At 44.6% G+C, this 17417-nt stretch overlaps 1 protein-coding gene across 1 annotated transcript in view; it reads left to right on the plus strand.

The window, feature by feature from the left end:
- The window catches only part of QDPR (quinoid dihydropteridine reductase), a 27649-nt gene extending 10529 nt beyond the window's left edge, over positions 1 to 17120 (plus strand). Inside the window, exons 5-8 of the mRNA XM_011948850.1 lie at positions 1828 to 1968; positions 11166 to 11274; positions 12772 to 12855; positions 16280 to 17120. Of these exons, the coding sequence (XP_011804240.1) occupies positions 1828 to 1968; positions 11166 to 11274; positions 12772 to 12855; positions 16280 to 16385 (440 nt within the window). The 3' untranslated portion in view covers positions 16386 to 17120. The remainder of the gene's footprint in view (positions 1 to 1827; positions 1969 to 11165; positions 11275 to 12771; positions 12856 to 16279) is intronic.
- Positions 17121 to 17417: the final 297 nt, after the last annotated feature.

Below are 17417 nucleotides of genomic sequence, written 5' to 3' on the forward strand. Positions count from 1 at the left end.
TGAGCCATTGCGCCTGGCCCATTTTTCAACTTTTCATTATGAACATTTCTAAACATACCAGAAAAGTTGAAAGAACAGTTCAGTGAACACCCTTATATGCTCCATCTAGATTCAGTAACTGTTAACATTTGCTGTACTTGAGTTGAGCTTGTTTTCTTGTGCCTGTGTACTTTGTGCATTTTTTTTGTTAACTGTTTGAAAGTAAGTTTACGCCTCACTATATTTCAGCGTGTTTCTCCAAAGAATAAGCCCGTCCTACATTATTATGGTACCATCATACCTAAGAAAATTAACAGTGATTATCTAAGATTAATGATATTGAGCCCACATTAAAATTACCCCAGTTTATTCCATGTCTGTTATAATTCTTTTTCCCTAAACATATTCCACTCAAGGTTTATGTACTGCATTATGTTGTTTTTAGTCTCTTAATCTAGAAAATGCAGAATTCAAAAAAACATTCCCTGTGATAAGACTTTTTGTCAAGTCCTTGGGAGTTTTCATATAGCATGTCTCACATTCTGAACTTGTCTGAACTTTTCTTTAAGGTGCTGTTTGACTTGTTCCTCTATCCTTGGTATTCCCCATGAACTGGAATTTGCGTCTAGAAACTCAGTTAGATTTAGCGTAAACATTCTTGAGGTGCAAATTCTTCCTGAGTGATGGTGTGTACCGTATATGCCACCACCTGGGAAGCTCAGCATGGCAGCTTGCCCTACCCTTAGGGATGCCAAATTTGATGCTTGGTTGAGATGGCAACTGCCAGACTTCCATTATAAAGGTACTTTTTTTCTGTTTGCAGAAGTAATTCATATGTGGGATGTATGGTACTGTAGTATTGTGTGTCAATGTCGTGTTTCCCAAATATTATACTTTTCACCCAGTGGTTTTAGGCATTCGTTGATAATCTCTGCCTGAAGCACTTATTCTATCAGGGGTGAGAAAATGGTAGTTTTCTGATTCTGTCCTCCCTTCTACATTTATTAGCCAAAGCCATTTAAAAATACATTGACATTCTGCGACCCACATGTCAACGTGAGAGTAGTGTTTTGTGAGGTGATCAGGTTAGCAAAACAGCTTGATAACCTTTTTGTGTGTTTCGGGAGCAAGAAATGATAAATGTGGATCCATCAGGTTTTTTCCTAGTCTTTTTTAGTGGGAAAATGCAATTCCTTGTTTATCACTTACCGACCCCTCCTATAGCAGGAGGACATCCTTTTTTGATCACCAGGTACCACATGTCCTTTGAGTTGCCCAGTTGGTGGTGTGACATATGTTACCATTTGTTCTTCCTTATGTCTCTGCCAAGGCCGGGGAGTTAAAACAAGTGTGAAATGGTTGTTATTTTAGCTTTCTTTTCAAGAGTCTTTAAAGCTAACATTAAACTTTCAGCCATAAAATATGTAGCTCAGTGAAAGCCCTCTTTATAGCTGTATAGTAATAGGCCCTTGGATTTTTATCACAGAGAAAACCTGACGTAGACATACAGGTTCTTATTACAAATCTCATACCATTCATAAAATAAAACAATCTTTGAATTAAAGCCAGTCTAGCAAATGAGTGAACTCCAGGTTTATTTGCTAAAATTTATTGGCCAACATTTTGCCAGTATATAGGTAAGGAAGTTGAACCTTGGGCGATCCCATGGCCTGGGTTTGAACCCGTGTCTCTGACCACTGATCCCTGTGCTGTTTGTATTAGACCTTGCTGTAGACAAGGACCTGGGGACCAGGAGAGAGGGCTTCCCTGAGTGTGGGGCTCTGTGAGTTGAGCTCACCTTTTGGTTTCTTTTCTGGGAATGCTGAGCCCACTTGTTTTTTCACTCAGCTCTCTTTAAGAACTGTGACCTGATGTGGAAGCAGAGCATATGGACCTCGACCATCTCCAGCCATCTGGCTACCAAGCATCTCAAGGAAGGAGGCCTCCTGACCTTGGCTGGTGCAAAAGCTGCCCTGGATGGGACTCCTGGTAAGCCTTTATTTCCCCATCTGTGAAGTGGGGGTGCTTACCTTGCTTGCTGGGGCTGCTGGGCACTTCATGGGATGAGGATTGTTAAAGCCTTTACTCTCTAAGGTGCTTCACAGATGGATGGATTTTGCCTTCTTTTGGGCCTGAATCATTTTAGGGAGAAGAGTTCCGATCTTTTGTTTGCCTGTCCTCATGTTTATGATGGTAAGGAACATGGTGATCTGGCACCCCCCATTTAGTGTGTGTATCTGTGATCTACACTGGAATGAATGGTGTAGTGGAAATTAATCAACATGGATTATTAGTATCACATTGTATCCATGTGTTCCAGGGAAGCAGCTTAGCAGCTGGAAATAGCATAGGTTTTAGAATGAGAGAGGTTCGTTTGGCCAGTAAGGTGGCTCACACCTGTAATTCCAGCACTTTTGGGAGGCCGAAGCAGGAGGATTACTTGAGCCCAGGAGTTCAAGACCAGCCTGGGCAACATAGTGAGCCCCTGTCTCTACATTAAAAAAAAAAGGGAATGAGAGGGTTGAGGGTGGATTCTTTACCCTAGATGTGTGACCCTGAACCAGTTCTTCGGTCTCTGACCAGATGTCTACTGTAGTTTCCTTAATTGTAAAATAGTGACAGTGACATCTAACTTGAAGAGTGCTGTAAAGCTGTAGAGGTGTTGCTATGTAGAAAGTCCACATGGTAGGCACCCATGAATGGTAAGTCTTACTGTTATTCACAGTAAATGGTAGATCTTATAAAAGTCTTCACTCTTTTCACGTCACATATATTCTCACTTTAATCTCATCAATATTATCTTTTTCAGTTTACAGATTAGGAAACTAAAACTTGGAGAGTTAAGTAACTTGTCTGGGTTTGTGCAGTAAGTAAGTTGCAGACTTACTCGAACCAAAACCCTAATAATTTACCAACTGTGTGCTTTTTCCATTATGTCATTTCTTTTGCATTTTTTATGACCAAGCATTAATTTGTTTAGGTGGCTTAAACAACAGAGATTTATTTTCTCGTAACTCTGGAGGCTAAAAGTCTGGAGATCAAGGTATCTGCGGGGCTGGCTCCTTCTGAATCCTCTTATAGATGGCTGTCTTCCCCTTTTGTCTGCACGTGGTCTTCCCTCTGTGTGTCTGTGTCCTCGTTTCCTCCTCGTTTAAGGACGCCAGGCATGTTGGACTAGGGCCCACCTTAATGAGCTCATTTTAACTTTGTTGCCTCTTTAAAGACCTTCGAATACAGTCACATTCTGAGGTACCGAGAATTAGGACTTCAATATATGAATGTTGGGGAGATGCATTTCAGCCCATAACACTCCCTGTGGGATAGGGCTAAAGGAATTTAAGCGGGCGTAGAAAGTGGCAGCATAGGGAGGCAGGAAGTGTCTACCTCAACTATCTAAGTTGAACTCTTCTTTAAGAAAAATGGGAGCTTTCTTTGACTCGCTAGTAAGTGGCAGAGACCTTGGGACCCTTCTCAGTTATTTATTTTCTTAGAGACAGGGTCTGTCACCCAGGCAGGAATGTAGTGGTATGATCCTAGCTTACTGCAGCTTGGAACGCCTGGGCTCAAGCAATCCTTTGCCTTGGCCTCCTCAGTAGCTGGGACTGCAGGCACACACTGCCATACCTGGCTAATTTTTCTGTTTTTGGTAGAAACGGGGTCTCGCTATGATGCCCAGGATGGTCTCAAATTCCTGGCTTCAGGTGATGCCCTTGCCTCGTCCTCCCAGAGCACTGCGTATTACCGGCACGAGCCACTACACCAGGCCCCTTCTCAATTTTAATGTAACTCACCGAACTGTGAGGCCATGACTACTAGCAATACCTTGCCTCTCATTTTCTTCTTCCGTTTCTTAGAGTGTGTGATGTTACAAGTCCGTGGCTATAGCAATCATTAAAGCTGTGTAAATGTTAGCTGTCTGGTTGGTTGAGATCTGATTTTTATTTAAGATGACATGGGCAGAGGCACTAGAAGGTAAACAGAAATGAGTCATAGCTTGACATTTAAAAAAAACAAAACTCTAGGATGGAAAGACTGATTTTTCTTTTTTTCTTTTTTCTTTTTTCTTTTTTGATGAGGAGGAAAAGAGTTTTATTTTCTGCAGGGAGAAGGCCTGGAAATTATCACCAGACCAACTCAAAATTACAAAGTTTTCCAGCGCTTATCTACCTTCTAAGCTATATGGAAAGACTGATTTTTCTAAATGACAGAAGAGTCTCCTACTTTCCTTTGATTTGCAAGTATCCTTTGATTACATTTTGGTTAGTGGTTAAGACTGTAGGCTCTGGAACCATGCACATTGGTCTTCTGGTAAGGCTCTGCCACTTACTGATACATTTGGTAAGTTGCTTCGCCTTTCTGAGCCTCCGTTTTGTTATCTATCAAATAAGGTTAAATAATGTCTCCTTTATATATATGGTGGTTGTGCCTTGTAAATGTCTTAATGGATCTAAACGGATGAGAAAGGTATTACAGAGAGTCAACAGTAAGTGTGAGCCATTATTATTATTTACTCCAGGCTTATTTCTGCCCAGCTATTCCTGCCTCAGATGTTAATGAATTTGTTCATCTATAAGCTCTTAAGTTAGATTTTGTTAAGCTATTAATAATTTGAGTCATGAGATCTTTTAAGTATGCTGCAGACCTCAGAAAAATCTGGGGAAATTGATCTACAATTTGAAAGTAAACAATGAATCAGGATTAATAGTCCCTCAAACTCAAGAAGATTTGTTCGCACATGAGAAGTTTTTCACTTGGAAGGATACGGAGAAAACCTCACCCTCCGATTTCCAAAGTTGTATTTCTAGACTGTCTAATGTAGGATAAACTCTATTAAAATGGTGGTCACTTTTGTTTACCATTAAAGGATCTGTACTGTGATTGGAAATCACTTTTGGGGGACCTCATCGATTATTTAATAATTTGGAAGTGTTGACCTTCTTAGTGAAATGCCTTTTTCCCATATCTTGCAAATAACTCCTTTTGTGTGCCCAAGGAAAGGTCATTCTGTAGAATTAGGACATTATGGTTGCCATTTGCTTGTTTCTTTCCTTCGTCAGAGTCCCTGCTCTTGTGTTGTGTTGTTTGAATGGAGTGGAGAGAGAGCTCTGGGACTTTGAGGACCAGGGCTGGATGAATGAGCACTTATGCCCTGGTTTATTTTAATCACTGAAGAGTTTGTTATGTTTTTATACTGCCCCCTGATTAAACAGAGAAGCTAGGGATGGTGAAATGTTCTTCTTGTGCTTCCAAATAGCTCTTTGAGACCTTGACCCTCTTTTGCAATTTGAGGTTGTTGTTGAAGCAGTTTTGTGATTGGTTCCTTGGCTAGGCTGTGATCCTCCCGCCTCCTGCTGGACCTGTGATGCCTCCACAGCGATTACATTTTAAACAGTGTGTGTGCCGAGGATTTTAGGGAGGCCTATGACCTCTAGAAGAAATAGTGGTTTTCAGAAGGTGGAGAGGTTTACAGTGATTCACCCTTCCTTGTTGTTGCTGTGATAGCAGCATTTAGCGAGCAGCTACAGTTGGGTGCAGTGGGGGAACATAAAGAGGAAAGAGACGTCATTCCTGCCACATGCCTGCGGGGCAGAAGGAAACCTACCCTCATAAAAGGCAACCCTTGATTCAGTCAGCAGATAGTCACCAAATAGTGGGAGGAAAGGAAGACCAATCGGTAGCAGGTATACACCAGGTCAAAATTTGCTCAAATGGTACACCCTAAACATGTTTAAGTTTGTGGTATTTCAGTTATACCTCCATAGACTTGGAGAAAAAGGAAGAAATCTTTTTAGGCATCTGTCTTCTGGGTGCTTGGCTTGTCGGGCTAAGCTTGATCTTATTTCATCACCAGAGGTGTCTGTAAAGTAGGTGCTATTATTTTCCCTTGATTACAGAGGGAAAAAACCAAAGTTCAGTGATTTTAGGTGCTTTCTGTGAGACAGCCTGGCTAGTTAGTAGCAGATGGGTCTGAGTAATAAATTGATCAGTAATTAATATATAATTATAATCAGTAATTATAACAATTACTGATAATATAATTATATTGAGATAATTTTATAGTTATATTGAGATGATATAATTATATTGAGAGCCTTCTCCGGGCAGCAGGCATGCGGGGGTTGTGAGTGTGAGACTGGGCTCAATTACGGTCTAAGCAGAGTGCTCTTGGCGGGGTGATTCTACCTCTGAAAAGGTTTTGTTGAGGGAGCTGATTCAAATAGGGTCTTGGAAAAGGACTTGCTTTGACAAGTAGAGCTTATGGGAAAAGCTAAGAAGGCACTGTCTTAGTGTTTATTTAAGTAATTTAGTTAATCAATTTTTAAATTGGAAAACTAACCAATGCATGTAGTAAAAATTCACTTGGCACTAAAAGAAACACAATGAATAGGAAGACGCTCTCCTACTCACACCCCGATCTCTATGGCACTCCCTCCCAGACCCAACTACAGTGGTGGCTCCTTAGGTGTCCTTCTGGAAGCATTCTGTGCCATTCTAGTGTGCACCCATGCCACACTCATATACTTTTTAAAAAGCACCATAATTTGGCAGAGTGCAATGGCTCATGTCTGTAATGGCAGCACTTTGGGAGGCCACGGTGGGCGGTTCACCTGAGTTCGAGACCAGCCTGGCCAACATGGTGAAACCCCATCTCTACTAAGAAATACAAAAATAATCAGGCATCGTGGCAGGTACCTGTAATCCCAGCTATTCAGGAGGCTGAGGCAGGAGAATCGCTTGAACCTGGGAGGCGGTGGTTGCAGTGAGCCAAGATCGTACCGCTGCACTCCAACCTGGGTGACAGAGTGAAACTCTGTCTCCAAACAAACAGAAAAAGAGGCTGAGGTGGAAGGATTGCTTGAGCCCTGGAGGTCAAGGATGCAGTGAGCTGAGATCGCATCATTGCACTCCAGCCTGGGCGACAGAGTAAGATTATCTCAAAAAAAAAAAAAAATGGAAAGAAAAGCACCAAAATTTGATGACTCAATAGAGGCTTTTCTGTGCCTTACTCTTTTCACTTCATCATAGATTAAATAATTTAAAAGTTAGTTTGTCTGGAATATTGAGAAACTCATGAGTTACTGAGAATCACCTAGCATAGTTTTAATGAACAGAGCTACCAGTTTGTTCGTTTTGTTTTTTTTTTTTTTTGAGACGGAATTTTGCCCTTGTTACCCAGGTTGGAGTGCAATCGCACAATCTTGGCTCACCACAACCTCTGCCTCCTGGATTCAAGCAATTCTGCTCCCTCAGCCTCCAGAGCAGCTGGGATTACAGGCACGCACTACCACCCCCAGTTAATTTTGTATTTTTAGTAGAGACGGGGTTTCCCCATGTTGGTCAGGCTGGTGTTGAGCTCCCAACCTCAGGTGTTCCACCTGCCTTGGCCTCCCAAAGTGCTGGGATTACAGGTGTGAGCCACCGCGCCCAGCCCCAGTTTGTTTTTTCATTCCCACTATTTTGGAGTGCCCACCATTTGATTAAGCCCCATTATCCTCCTTTGAGAAACCCACCTATTGCTCTTTTCTGAAAGCAATGAATAAAATATTTATTTATTTATTTTACTTTTTTTTTTTTTTTTTTGGAGACATGGTCTGGCTCTGTCACACAGGCTGGAGTGCAGTGGCATGATCTTGGCTCACTGCAGCCTTGACCTCCTGGACTCCAGCCATCCTTCCACCTCAGCCTGCTGGGTAGCCGAGACTACAGGTGCGCGCCATCACACCTGGCTAATTTTTGTATTTTTTGTGGAGACAGGGTTTCGCCATGTTGCCCAGGCTGGTCTCAAACTCCTGGGCTCAAGAGATCCACTTGCCTCAGCCTCCTAAACTGCTGGGATTACAAGCCTGAACTACCTCACCTGGCCAAATAAAGTATTTATTGAATGCCACCTTTTGATTTGGTAAACAAAACAATTAAAATCCCTGCCTCTGTGGAACTTACTTTCTTCTGGGAATGAAAGAGCCCTTTCGAGTTTATGAAGCATGTCACGTTTCACGTCGTCTTCAGGAAAGCCTGTGACCTGGGCATTAGATCCCATTTAGCAGGGAAGAACCAGAGGCTCAAGGAGCTGCTCGCCCAAGTCGCAGTGGTGAGGAATCACCTGGGTTCCAAGCCCTGGCCTTGAAGTCCAGATTCTGGGTTCTTTCTGGTGTGCCGTGCCGTTCCTGGGAGCCAGAGAGCTGCCTTATGCTTCTTTGTCTTTCTAACACTGAGTCTAGGGATTCCCACATGGAAGAGGCTCCATGACATGGGGTATGGTAAGTGGGTTTTGATGCCCGGGAGCAGGTGGTCCATGGCTGCCCCTTTCCAGGCTCTGGCTTTACAGGCAGCAGAGTGATGGCAGGTTGGTTTGATGGTGTTAAGGCCAGAGTTGTCACCTTCCCAATCATGTCACAGTCCTTCCATCACTGATAAGGAAGGAAATGCCCCTGATGGGCCGCAGATGACTGCTTGATCTGGAGAGGAATCATGTATTGTAATATGAATAATGATGATCTGGGAGAGTGGGAGAAGCATTACCCCTCCCTGCTGCAGTCACTGGGAGAACATCTCCCTGGCAAGGTGCTGAGCAAAGCCATTCCTACACCAGGCTGGGCTCCCTCCGCACTGATCGGGTTCTGTGCGTGCCCTCCATGGTTTCCAATGCCCTTCTTGGATGCAGTCTCCCTCCATCCTCAGCATGGCCTTGTGAATAAATTGTGATCTGAGTTACCACTCCCATTTACGGATGGAAAAGCAGGCCTACAGAACCTGTGATTTTTTTTGGTGGCTGGAAAAGCAGGAGTTAGGGCTGCACTTTTTGAATTCCAAGTTGACGACCCTTTTTGCAACTCCTTATTGCTGTCCATGGAAAAAGAGTTGCCAGTGACCTGCTGAGAGTCATGAATGACAATAATGGCCAGGACTGAGTGTTCCTCTGTGCTCAGTACTGTACAAAGGGGATTTGTTAACCTGGAAAAAAAACAATCAATGGAGCTTTATTACTTGACATAATTAAGGAGGATGCTGGAAGTATTCTCCAAAGCAGTGTCTCTCCCAGGAGGATTTCCTGGGGTGATAGAGAGGGGAGAGGGTGTGTCACGGCATGTGGAGGCGGGGTCACAGGGGCACAGATGCAGTGAGTCATCACGCCAGCACATAGTCACATGTTCTGGTGATGAAGCTGTAGCATGGTAATGAGGAAAGTCCACTTGGGATCATCTCTAAGTTGCTGGTTTCACCTGACTAGTTGACTGCATTCCATGCAAGTAGTGGGAAAAACCAGGCTGTGAAACAGGCTGATTGTTCAAGCTGTTGAAACGCCTATAGTCCCTGGAGACCCTCCCTGTCTGCTACACTTGTACATGGTATTTTATTTGATTGTTGTTAGGATTTGGGATTGTCATTCTCATTTCATGGAGTGGGAAACCGAGGATTCCAAGGTTTAGTAGCCTCTCCCAGTGTCAGTCACTAGCAAGTAGCGGAGCCTGGACACGAAGCCAGGTAGTCAGGTTCCAGCGCACATTACTTCTGTTGATTTGATGGGAAACATTCATTGAGTGCCTGTCCTGTGCTAAGGGTGTGCTCGGAATTAAGTACTCGATTCCTGTGTGTCGTAATGAGCCCCTCTGGATCATACCTGAGTTTATACTGATACGGTGATTAGTAGGTTGAGGCCCCTAGACAGCCTCAGGATGGAGCTGCTTCCTAGAATGATCAAGCAATTAGGCGGTTAGAAATTTCGGCTCCACTTACCAACGTCCTGGAAGGGAGTGGGACTGGAGATTAAGCTGTACAAAAACTTCCAGATGTGGTGAGTGTCTGGGTTGAACACATGGAGGCGCTGGGAGGGTGGCGTGGTTGGAGCAGGCATGGAAGTTCCATGCCCACCCCCTCTCCTACCCTGCCTCTGTGTGATTCCACCTGGCTGTTCCTGAGTTGTATCCTTTATAATAAACCGGTAACTATTAAAAAAAAAAAAAGTGTTTGCCTGAGTTCTTCCAGCCATTCTAGCAAATTATTGCGCCTGAAGAGGTTGTTGTGCAAACCCCCGATTTAGCCTGTTGGTCAGAAGTCTAAGTGGCCCAGGACTTGTGACTGGCATCTGAAGTAGGGTAAGTCTTGTGAGACTGAGCCCTTAAATCAGACTGGAGTACAGTGACGTGATCATAGCTAACTGCAGCCTTGACCTCCCCCAGGCTCAAGTGAACCTCCCACCTCAGTTTCCCAAGTAGCTGGGACCATAGGCATGTACCACCAGGCATGGCTAATTTTTGTAGAGATGGGGTCCCACTATGTTGCCCAGGCTGGTCTTGAACTCTTGGGCCCAAAGGATTCTCCTGCCTCAGCTTCCCAAAATGCTGAGATTAAAGGCATGAGGTACCGCACCTAGCCGGGAGTTCTAAGTGAATTATCAGACACCCAGTTGGTGTCTGGAGACTTAGAGAATTGATTGTGTTGGTAAACACCTCAAACCCATTTTACAGATGCAGCAACTGAGGATTAGAGAGGTTTTGGGAACTTGCCCAGAATTTCTTTAGTGGTAAGTGGAGGAACTGGGACTTGAATGTATCTGATTTGACTTCAAGGCCTGTGTTACAAATAACTGCTTGATTTTGCTGTCCCATTAAGTGCCTCTGTGTGCCAGGTGCTCACCAGCATTTAGTGATCAAAGGGTTCAGAACCCAGTTCTTGCCTGGGCTTTAACCTCTCCATCAGCTTTGGCACACATTTGTGTGTGAGCCTGGCATGTACTCAACCTGTCTGAGTCTTGGTTTCCTAAGAATAAAAATACGATCAACCTTTTGGCTTTTGTAATAAATGTTAAGTGTTAGATGCATAGTAGGTACAGTTGAAATGTCATGTCCCCTTCACTTTCTCCCCATAAATGTTCATTTATCTTTTCTTCTGGCCTCTTCCGGACCCTGGAATGCTGCACCTTGGACGTACTGGTGGCCTGTGTGAAGCCTGTGTTCTTGGAAACTGGCCAGAGGCCGTAACTCCCAGCCCACCTATTCCCATCCCCTCTTTCTCATGGCTCTTTGCCATTTTTTGGTGGGGGATGGTGAGGGCGTCCGGCCTGGAGGAGGCCAGACACAGCTATTTATAAAGTTTTCAGGGCCGAGAGATCTCAAGAGAAGATTGCATGTCCTTGCTGTCCCCCTGGCCGCCAGTGGTCACTGAGCCATCTTCTCCCCATTTCCCAGGTATGATCGGGTACGGCATGGCCAAGGGTGCTGTTCACCAGCTCTGCCAGAGCCTGGCTGGGAAGAACAGCGGCATGCCGCCCAGGGCAGCCGCCATCGCTGTGCTCCCGTAAGTGCTTGGGGTTCCCTGGCCGCTACCCACCTCTGCCCCACTGCTGCGGGTGACTGTTTGTCTGACTGTAGCTTTCCACAAGTGACCTGTGTGTGTTCTCACCTCGGGCTCTGAAACGCACCGAAGTCTCTTAGGATACTTATTATCTTAATCTGTTTGCATTGCTCTAACAAAATACCTTAGACTGGGTGATTTATAAACAGCAGAAATGGATTGCTCACAGTTCTGGAGGCTGGGAAGTCCAAGATGAAGGCGCCAGCAGATTTGGTGCCTGGCGAGGGCTCATTCCTCACAGATGGCGACTTCTATATGTGCTCACATGGTGGAAGGGGCAAATGGGCTTCCTCCAGCTTCCTTTATAAGCATGCTACTCCCCTCCTAAAGGCCCCCAGTTGTCTCCTGCAGACCCCACCTCTCAATACGATTATGTTGCAGATTGCATTTTGTATGTGAGTTTGAGGGGGATACATTCAGACCATAGCAATACTTCAAGGTTTGGGTTCTCCTGGGCTGTCCAGAATGTTTGATTGGCTGGTTGGATGGGTCTGTCTTTTTTGCCTCTTTTTTTCCTCTCTCTTTCTTTTCTCCCTTCATTATTTCTTCCTTTAAAATTAGACTACACATGTTATTTTTTTGTATGTAGCTCTGTCTTTCAAGTCATTACATGGCGTATGGGTGTGTGAGAGAATATGGGAAACTGTTGGAGGTGTTTCTTTTGGCCATCAGGGGACAGTCCCCCATCAGCCGTCCCAGGCAGAGGCAGCTGCTTTGGAGGGAGGCTGTTTCTTCTCACTGGAAGGCTTCTAGCACCAGCAGGCTTCCCTCTTGCCTGTGGTCCTATTATAAAGGGATGCTGAGACTGTAGGGACTGTACTGACTGACTTTCTGGTTCCCTTTTAGTTGTGAGGTTCTGTGATTCTGTGACATGATTCCCGCAGCTGTTGTGAATGATTCGAATGATTCCTGAGGCCCGAATGTTCTTGGGAGATTCATGCATATCTGAATTATGTATTCTCTTGCCAAAAATCTTAAGGTTTTGTGGAAAATAGCCACATATTTAAAATTTTAGTATTTCAGTATTCTCATATTGAAAGGCATATGACTACCTTAAATCCTTAGAAATGAGTGTGCTACATGTTAGGCAGTGAATAAAGACACAGCAACAAAGCAGTTTAATTCAGTGAAGACTCTTTTTGAAAAAGACAAAATGTGGCTCCTTCTGTTTTGTTCTTATCTGCCTAAGTGGTGAGCCACAGAGCACCTTATTGAATTATGCTCAAATCTGGCCTTTGCTAGCGGGGACAGCTTCCTGTTCTCTCTCTGCTTATCTTCCTGTCTGATCTTTCCATGTAAATAGCACCCTCGGTGACAGAGGCTCTAGATTGTCATGCTGTATGTTTGCGTTATGTTTGCGTTTTCCTGGCCAAGGAGGACTGGGCACCTGTTGTTATAAAGGGGCGACATGAATGACGTGTTTATCTGTGTCCATTGCAGGGTTACCCTGGATACCCCGATGAACAGGAAATCAATGCCTGAGGCTGACTTCAGCTGCTGGACACCCTTAGAATTCCTGGTTGAGTGAGTATTATAGTCATGTCCATGACTGAGCAGCTTCCAGCCCCTACTCTCTGCCTTGCTGTGGTCCAGAGGACAAGTCTGTGTTCCCTGATGTCATCAGAGTGGTCTCAGGAGGTCTCTGGGACTCATCGTCCATCAGATGGAATCTCAGGGTGGCTGGACTTGGAGACAAGCAGCAGAGTGGTGGAATGGGTAGTGCCGATGTGAATCCTGGCTCCCTCCCTCCCCGACAGCCATGCTGAGCACATTATTGACCTGCTGAGGCCTCAGTTTCCCCACCTGGATCATGAGGTCCATCGTGCTTGTTAGGAGGATTAAATGTGATAGTGTGTGCCAAGCACTTGGCACAGTGTCTGGCCATAGCAAGTGTTCAGTGATCCCCAGCTGCAGTTTGTGTCGATACTGCTGTGACGAGGAGCCTCCGTGGGGGAGGGCGACACCAGGTGGATGGCCTGGGGCACATGTCTGAATCAGTGTCGAGCCACAGACCCACAGAAAGAGCCCTTTATTTCCCAAATCCTTTTCGCCCATTTGTGAATATGGGTGGCATTTGAACGCTCATGAAACAGAGAGCTGAATTCCTCTTTTGTGTTTGTTTAGGTGTCAGTTCCCCAAGCCCCTCTAGTTAGTAAGCATGTGTTCATCGAGCACCTGCTATGGGCCAGGTGCTGCCCTCGGCCCTGGGATCAGGACGAAGATGGGATCCCTGCCCTCATGGAGCAGGGGGGCCGAGAGGGTCACGGTGACAGCCTGACCCAGCCGTGTCTCTGTGTAAACTGCTTTGACGACTGTTTGTCAGAGATGTTTGTGAATATACCAGTGTGCTTCTGGCCTGGTGTTACAATCTCACTTAAATTCATTTGGGAGAAATTTGGGACTTGCATTTTATGTTTGAAACATGTACTTACAGAGCACTTTTTAAGTCCCGGCCACCATTCTAAGCACTTCATAACTCTGATTTAATGCTCAGAGCAAACTCTGAGGGAGGAGCTGTCATTTTTGTTTAAGGCTTAGAGACTTGGAGGGATGGCAGGGGCTAAGTCACTTGCCTAAGGTCACACAGCACAGCCAGGATCTGATGCAAGTGGTGTGGCTGCAGAGCCGATGGTCTTAACTGGTCTGCTGACAGTTATTTCTGTCTATGCCAGGAATCATGCTAATGCTTGATTTGCAGGAAAAAAATTGAAGTTGTAGAGGAAATCAAGCTTCGAATCGTGTTTGTGTTTGAATTTCTTTTCAAAGGCCGACACTCCCAACCACGCTTGAGATATTGATCTAAGACCTAGACTCTAGATGGAACATCTGGGGTCTTGTGTCTGAACTCATGCTGAGCCATAGACCCACAGAGGACGGGCTGTCACAGGCCTCTTCGTTCTAGAGATCACATCCACCCATTTGTGGTATTTGAAAACTCTCAGAAAAGTTGGCATAAAGTTTGCTTTGAGATGTCAGTGAGCACATCCTTCTTCTACCATCCCTGATTAGAATGGCGTTCTCTCTCACCTATCCACGCTGCAGATGAGGGTGAAGGAGAAGTAAGACCATTTCAAACATGCATTGCAGCCAACCAGCGTGGCACATGTATACCTGTGTAGCTAACCTGCATACTGTGCACATGTACCCTAGAACTTAAAGAATAAAAAAACAAAAAACAAAAAAAAACACGCGTAACCAACACACAAAACCCTACACATCAAAACAGCACTAGTCTCTCAGAGCCTTCCCTCACTAAGCCCTGTCCTGTCCCCAGAGATGAGACCGTGACACATGACAGTACTTTAGAGAGTTTTAGCAACGCTTTGTTTTTTGAGCCCAAGTGCTCAAATGAGCTCATTCACACCCCAGAGTGGGGGCCTGAATGACTGGACCTTTAGACATCAGTGCTGGCCCAGAAGGTTCCAGATCAGCACTGGGAGTCTCCCGGGAAGGAACTGCTGAGCACTTTCCAGTTAATGAAGGTCCGAAGTCTCAGCTGGTGCATTGTCAAAATGGATGATGTACTCAAATGTAAATATTTTATGTTAAAGAATTATCATGTACTTCTTGTTTCTTGTGAATTTCTTTTGCCCTTTTTCATTCCTGTCTTCTTACAGGGTGTTTTTGATTGCCGCAAGTGGGGTCCGTTGCTCCTCTCCTTAGATTTGTGAAATGCCCCTGTTACTGTATTTAACATTTTATTGTAATAGCCTGTTTTTTTGTATCTCTTTTTCCATTGTTTGGTGCAGCGGTGGGTACTCTATAAATATTTGATTTAAAAATGCCAAATAAATGAATTCTGTTTCTCTCATAAATTTCTGAGAAGGTAATATAGCGAAGTATTGTGCATATGTCTCTCTCTTTGAATGAACTAATTAAAATCTTTAAAAACAATTTTTTTTTTTTTTGAGACAGGGTCTCACTCTGTTACCCAGGCTAGAGTGCAGTGTCATGATCACGACTCACCCCAGCCTTGATCTTTGGGGCTTAAGCAATTGTCCCACCACAGCCTCCTGAGTAGCTGGGACTACAGGCATGTGCCACCATGCCCAGCTATTTTTTGTATTTTTTTAGAGGTGGGGTTTCACCCGGTTGCCCAGGCTGGTCTCAAACTCCTGGGCTCAAGTGATCTACCTGCCTCAGCCTCCCAAATTGCTGAGATTACAAGTGTGAGCCACCACGCCTGGCCAAATTAAAATCTTTTAAAATCACAAAAGAATTCCAACAATGTCGAAAAATACCAAAATGAAAGTTAAACTCATGCCAAATCCTGCCACTCAGAGATTAGAATGAGTATACCACTGAACTCACTGGAGGCCTCAGTATGTGTCCATCATGTCTACTAGCTTTTATTTATTATTTATTATTTTTTTGGAGACAGGGTCTTGCCATTGTGTCCTGGCTGGTCTCAAACACCTGGGCTCAAGTGATCCTCCTGCCTTGGCCTCCCAAAATGCTGGGATCACAGATGTGAGCCATAATGCCTGACCTTTAGAGTTTAGAGGCATTTATTTATTTATTTATTTATTATGTTTTGTGAGATAGAGTCTCACTGCAATGCCCAGGCTGGAGTGCAGTGGTACAACCTCAGCTCACTGCAACCTCTGCTTCCCGGGTTCAAGTGATTCTCCTTCCTTAGCCTCCCAGGTAGCTAGGATTATAGGCACATGCTGCCATGGCTAATTTTTGTATTTTTAGTAGAGATGGAGTTTCATCATATTGGCCAGGCTGGTCTCAAAATCCTGACCTCAAGCGATCTGCCCACCTCAGCCTCCCAAAGTGTTGGGATCACAGGTGTGAGCCATGGTGCCCAGCCCTTAGTGGCTTTTAAACAGTCGCTGCTGTGCCACCCCTTTCCCCCACCCCACAAGCTGTCATTGTGAATGTCAGCATGTGCCCAGATTTTTGCTTTGAGAATGTAAAAGAAAAATTTTCTTTTTTGTTCCAGAACCTTCCATGACTGGATCACAGGGAAAAACCGACCGAGCTCAGGAAGCCTAATCCAGGTGGTAACTACGGAAGGAAGGACGGAACTCACCCCAGCATATTTTTAGGCCTCATCTCAGTGCCTGTGAGGGGCCTGCCAGAAAAGTCACTAACCCGTTTCAGTGTGGCCTTGTCCAGCCTTGTGTTTTCTGTAACCCCTGTTTGTGGAACGAGATGATGAGTCCTATTTTTCTCTCACGTAACGTGCATTTGCTCTCCTAGGACAGTGTAATACATTTATGTGAAGTGAAAACATGCAAGACTGGCAGCCTGCAAATAGCATCCGTCAATCTGTGTTAACTGCATAGGGAGGGCTCTGTATAGTCCCTGCTATAGCGGTGTCATGTTGGATCACTTTTGAGACTGTTTATCTGTCCTTGACAGTGGCTGTCATCTTGACTACTTTGTTGATTTGTTGGTATTGGGGACATTTGAAAGGCTGAGTTATTTTTGAATGTCATGTTTATGTCATAGACGTAGTTTTCGCAGCCTTGAATTAAACTGCCTTAAAACTCCTTTTGTGGTATAAGCAAAACTCCATGGACCCTGTCCTGGTATCCTTTTCCTGTGTGTATGCCCCGTGTCCTCTGGCCTAGGGTTAAGTGTGCAAGATAACTACTTGTGAGTATTCAGAATGTTGTTCCTAATACATGCACTTGTTGTTTGTCTTCTTTAATCAAATCACATCTTATATACAGCAGTCAGAGATGAGTACACTGGAATCATGGATTGCTGGAGGTCTTTTAATCTGGTGTTCTCAGAAGGGGGTGGATTTAAATCCTGAAATAAATATTTCAACACAAGAACACAGGCCTGATTCTGCCTTGGACGTGTCAAAATCTGGGGGTGATGGGATGGCCCTATGCATTTAGAAGCAACTCTCCACATATGGCCAATATAGGCTGTCCTGGTCAAGAACTAGTCGTGATTTAATCCAACCTGATCATTTTACAGATGAGGAAACTGAAGCCCAGAGAGACAGTACCTTGTTGCCAATAAGCGGCGGAGCTAAACCCGGATCTCTAGTCACCACACAGTTACTGTTTTTAAAGGCCTTTACCACGTATTTTCTTTCTTTTTTTAGTGAGGTGCAATTCACA

This window comes from Colobus angolensis, unplaced genomic scaffold (genome assembly GCF_000951035.1).
Source record: "Colobus angolensis palliatus isolate OR3802 unplaced genomic scaffold, Cang.pa_1.0 Scaffold284, whole genome shotgun sequence".
Lineage (NCBI taxonomy): Eukaryota > Metazoa > Chordata > Mammalia > Primates > Cercopithecidae > Colobus > Colobus angolensis.